Genomic DNA, 4,900 nt, shown 5'->3' with positions numbered 1-4,900 from the left:
AAGTCTATTGGACACTATGCAGGTAAATTTCAAAATGGAGTGCGTAATCTCAAAACAACTGTTTTTTAGTTCCCGCCTCCCATATACCACAATGCTTCTTTTTAAGAAACCCTAATGTCTAAAGTTGATCTTGCTTCCACCATTTGAAGGGGACTGTACTGCTAGTATGGCATGAATGCCCATGTGACCGTGTTGAGTAATTATTTCAAGGTATGAGACCTTGCATCAAGTTTATGGCCCCCATAAGCAAGATTCCTTTCTTCTCCTTCAATGAGCCTACCTGTGGTGACCAGATCTTGTGCCTCCGGCTGTGGCTGTAGCTCAAACTCTCATGTTTGTTCAACCCTCTGGTTTGGATTTTGCCCAGATCTGGCTTGGTTTTGGATTCATATTCCTCCAGCCGGTGCTACATGCATTGACCACAACATTTTTTCCCATTGTTGGTTTTCTTCTTGCAGCAGGTGTTGCATCCTCCCAACGGCAGTGCCCCATTTACCTTCGTGCATATGGTAAAAATATCACAGGAGTGGCATTAATGTCCATATTTAATAATTAGTTACAGGTATGATTACAGATCAGACCTTCCTTGTTTAGTTGATGGCCCCATCAACTGGATCTTTATCTTTACTTTCCACATGCTTAATCTGGGTCTTGTGGGTTTCAGATCTTGTCGCTTGGCTTTGGCTCTTGCTCAAACTTCTGGTCTAGCTATATTCAAACTCTCAAGCTTTAACTCTAACTTGGTTTTGGCTCTAGCTTCACGGGCTGAATCTGAGAAAGAGCCTCCTACATAGTTCTCTACATTTCTTTTAACAAACCCTTCTAGACATATATGACTCTTATTCACAGCTGATTGTTTTGTCTTTTGGATATTTATATGACTTCTTCTTAGATAAAGTGAAAATCAAGCTAAAAAAATGTTTAGATAGAGTGAAAATCAAACTAAACAAATGTTCAAATAATGTTGTTCTAAATTGTCCTTTTCAGCATTCAACTGAGATGCTTCTGGAGCCTCTACCTCATAATTTACAGATAGTCATACAAACACACATTTGGAGTGATTCTGAAGACCCCGCACCGGCAGCAATGTATCTCATGTTTTATATCAATGAAAATGGAGAGAAAGTCTACACGATAAAGGGAAGTCTCATTCTTTTTTTTGTATCACCAGTCTTTAGTACCTTAATCAAGACCTATAATGTTGAATATAGGTCTAGGATTTTCAATTTTTGTGCAAAGTTGTCCTTTTTATTACTATCAATCTTGGTGCTTTAGTACTAAATCAGTCATTTTTTTGTTAGTCCATAATGTTAACACTCCTGTTATTCATGATTCTTCCAAATGTCCTTCCTGTTTCAACAAAACGGATAGTAGCAGGCTTTAGTAAAAAAAATTCTTGGATAGAGAAATGCACATCGTAGTATAAAACCTCTTCCTGGTCATCATGGCAACAATTGTCATCTTAGCTCAGGCAGCCTCTCACTCAGCATACTTAAGTACCTTAATCATGACACAACCAACAATTTTACTATAGTCAATGGCATCATTATGAGCTCAACATAGCCATGGCAAGTTAAACATTAGTTTATTAATGAACCCTTGACAACAACAAGCACAAACTCACTACAACAAAAGTCTAGATATCAATTTAGAATGGGGCTTGGGTTTTGTTTCAAAATATTCGATTTTATGCCACGGCTTCAATAATGTCGGCTTCAATAATGCCACACAATTTAGAAATAACTCAAGATTTGCTTCAGGTATTCTAGGGCTTACAAACCCGAAGCCCAAAATTTCATCAGAGTTGACATGCGCAAATTTATCCTGCTGTAGTCAATATTGGATGCCATCATATCATTTCAAACCTCTCATTGATCACATGGAATTTGTTGCATAGGTAGTGAACAAGAGCTTTACTTTGTGTCAATTGTAGGTCTTTTCTCCAAATATCATAAGAGATCCTCAGAGTTCCCTCAAAGGCAGGCCTAAACAAGCCCTCTGTAATCTACACATTTAGATCCTCACATGAATGATTAGCTTATGAAAAATTCCTTTAGTACATAGATTACAACATGCAGCAAGTAGAAGATATAATCCACAAATGTTATCTGCGTGTCCTCTGATATAATCCTTAAGCTAAAGGCAATCAATGGTGAAACAGTTTACATCAATAGGGATGTAAAAGATTTCAAATCCTCTTAGACAATTTAACTTGTATCACCACTCTCCTAGTTTGGTACAGGCTCTGACCTGCTCATGGCCAAGATTTTTCACAACAGCTTATGTCATTATCATTCGTAAGCAGCTAGATATTTATGGAATCCAAATTAAGAATTCAATGTCAACATCCTCCTCCCACAGGATCCCTATTGGAAAAACTATCTAGAATTTCATCAGTAACAAAAGGATTTTAAGAATGCTTATAAGTATGTTGATGATATCCTTGGTCCAATTATTAAGAACTTCACTAGCTATTTCACAAGCCTTTGCACCTCTTGGCCACTTTTGAGGCTGCTCGGCCTCTGTTCAATCAGTCCTAAGGCCCTCCTGAGGTCAATACTGAGACCTATCGGCCCTCTGTCACAGTGTTCTAAGGCCTTAGACAGAATTTTGGTCTCTCTTTGTCCTGGTCAAAAGCATTGTTGACAGAACTTGGACTAGAACTTTATTAAGGCTACTTTTTTACCATCCCTCTGATACCATGTTGATGTTTCCATCTTCTAATCTGATAATTACTTCCAATGATCTCTTAAACAAGTTCTTAATCATAATGAAATAATGACAGTAGGATCATAAAGAGACAACCAAGCACTTAGCGTACAAAAAGCCACAAAATTTTCACCTCGGAAGCCCAAACTTGAAAGAAAACCCAACAATCTTTTCTAGGAGAAATTATTTAGTTCGAAAAAGGTACATTTTAATATTCACAATTCAACCTAGGTCAACTTAGACAATAATTATGGATCTGAACAAAACAAACCTCAAAACTCAATCTAGGCAGTAGATCTGGTTTCGGTCCCTTCTGTTTACAGACTGAGGTTCTTGGCCTCCTCTAGGGCTTCGACCCTCCATAGAAAAGAAAGGTCTCGGATCTTCTAGGGATTCTGCCCTTCAACAAAGATAAAATATCTTTAGAGAGATAAGATCCTTCTTGAACTTCGCTCCATCCATAGATAAAAGATTTCGGTCTTTCTTCCACAGAAACAAGGTGTCCATATCTGAGTCCATTCAGCGTCTTACAAGTAGAAACCCGTCGCTCTTAAACTCTGCTACCCAGATTGCCTATTTTAATGCTTTTCTGATCAAGCTTGAAACCTGGATACTAGATATTCATGTATGTTGCTTGGCATAAATTACGCAGAGATTGATATGTAAATGACCTTTGGTTGAAGGCATGTTGTCTTATGTGTGGAGTTTGCTTCCACACTGTTGCTAGGAAGTAGATATGAAGGGGTACGAATGAGTGCTTTTATATTCTATATTCAATGCAATGTAGCGTAAACTAACTTACATGTTGAGTCACACATTAATTTAATGTGTTTTTTTCTTGCAAAAGGATTCCCCCATAGGGTCTCCAACACAGTCAGCCCACCCTGGTATGTCTCCTTTATTTTTATGATAATACTACTTTATTTGATGTCATGTCATTAATATGTGAGGATAGCATTGCTGCATTGATGTTTTTAAAATCTTTTATCTCATGAGGTTTCTTGTGTTACAGCACGGTTTTCTCCAGATGATAAATACTCAAAGCATCGCACTTTGCTGAAGAAGCGCTTTGGCTTACTGCCAATGCAGCAACCCCCACCCACCTATTGACAATTGAATATTCAGAGTTTTTATGTCTCTGCTAGACAAAGGAAGGGTGGTTAGAGGTTACAGGGTTAACATTAATTATTCATTTTGTTTACTCTGTAGTCTTTGCCTTGCCTTTTTGGATGCAACTTCATGCTAGTTTGTGTTTAAGATGTATTTTGATGCTTTTTTACTTCGCACAAATTGTAGATGTTGAATTGGGGTTTAAATTTAAATATATTGTTTAAGAGGTTATGATTAGATAGAGAATTAATTATTATTATTGGCTTATATACGATACCTTTGCACATTTATTTGTAGGCTAAACATTTGTGATTTTTTAGAGGAAAAAAACCTCCTAACTTGCATTAATCAAAATAAAAATACATTTGCAGTAGTGACAGATCTTATGTCCATGTAACTCTATGTTCTAGATAAGTCTCAGTAGAAACTCAGAAGATTTTATAATTCTGGATCTTAATCACTATGTATCTACTAGCGTCTCTAAAGGTCTATAACATCATTATAGATTTCTTACCTCTCTAACTTTCCTTCTCAGCGACATTGTTATATTATTTCCCATACATTCTTCAAAAAGAAAAGAAAATAAACATAAAACTTGAAAAGACATATGAGGATCATTCTCAGTGAACAGTCAGTGATGTCCTTAATAATTAAAACTCCATGTGCTAGTGAGGATGCCATTGTCAAAAGTGGTGAAGAAGATCTTTCCCGGTGCTTGGAAACAACTCTTCTTAGAGAGAAAATCTGCCGTTTGGTTCTGTTCTCTGAATATATGACTGAAAGTCACTTTCTAGAAGGATCCCATGAAAGATCTCATGCGTAGCATCCAAAAGATAAGTGAAGGTTGCCCCAAAAGTGGATCTTTGTACCCAATCCAGAATCACTTTGGGGTTCCCAAAAATGATAAATCCTCTATAGCTAGCCAGTTAGCAAATAGGAGTGCCCCCCAAAGAGCTAATCGCAATGCTCTTTTATTAGTCCATGTACCACTATTCCAACAAAATTGAAAGTAGTTGCCAGGCTTTTATACAAGAAAAACCCCCCTGCCACAGATCCTGTTAGTAGAAGCTCCTTAAAAAAA

The 4,900-nt window shown here is 37.2% G+C and overlaps 1 protein-coding gene across 1 annotated transcript; it reads left to right on the top strand.

Annotated features, from left to right (window-relative positions):
• The first annotated feature begins 1,086 nt into the window (after window positions 1-1,086).
• LOC149244703 (H/ACA ribonucleoprotein complex subunit 3-like protein) lies at window positions 1,087-3,973 on the top strand. The gene is made up of 3 exons (XM_089368050.1): window positions 1,087-1,133; window positions 3,547-3,596; window positions 3,722-3,973. The coding sequence occupies exons 1-3, from the start codon at window positions 1,087-1,089 to the stop codon at window positions 3,817-3,819; spliced, it is 195 nt and encodes a 64-aa protein (XP_089224176.1). The 3' UTR covers window positions 3,820-3,973.
• Window positions 3,974-4,900: the final 927 nt, after the last annotated feature.

This window comes from Pinus tabuliformis, chromosome 8 (assembly GCF_031772625.1).
Source record: "Pinus tabuliformis cultivar Carrire ecotype Pingquan chromosome 8, CPIR1, whole genome shotgun sequence".
NCBI lineage: Eukaryota > Viridiplantae > Streptophyta > Pinopsida > Pinales > Pinaceae > Pinus > Pinus tabuliformis.
Note: the sequence above shows the minus strand (reverse complement) of the source record. Positions and strands in the feature narration are given on the sequence as shown.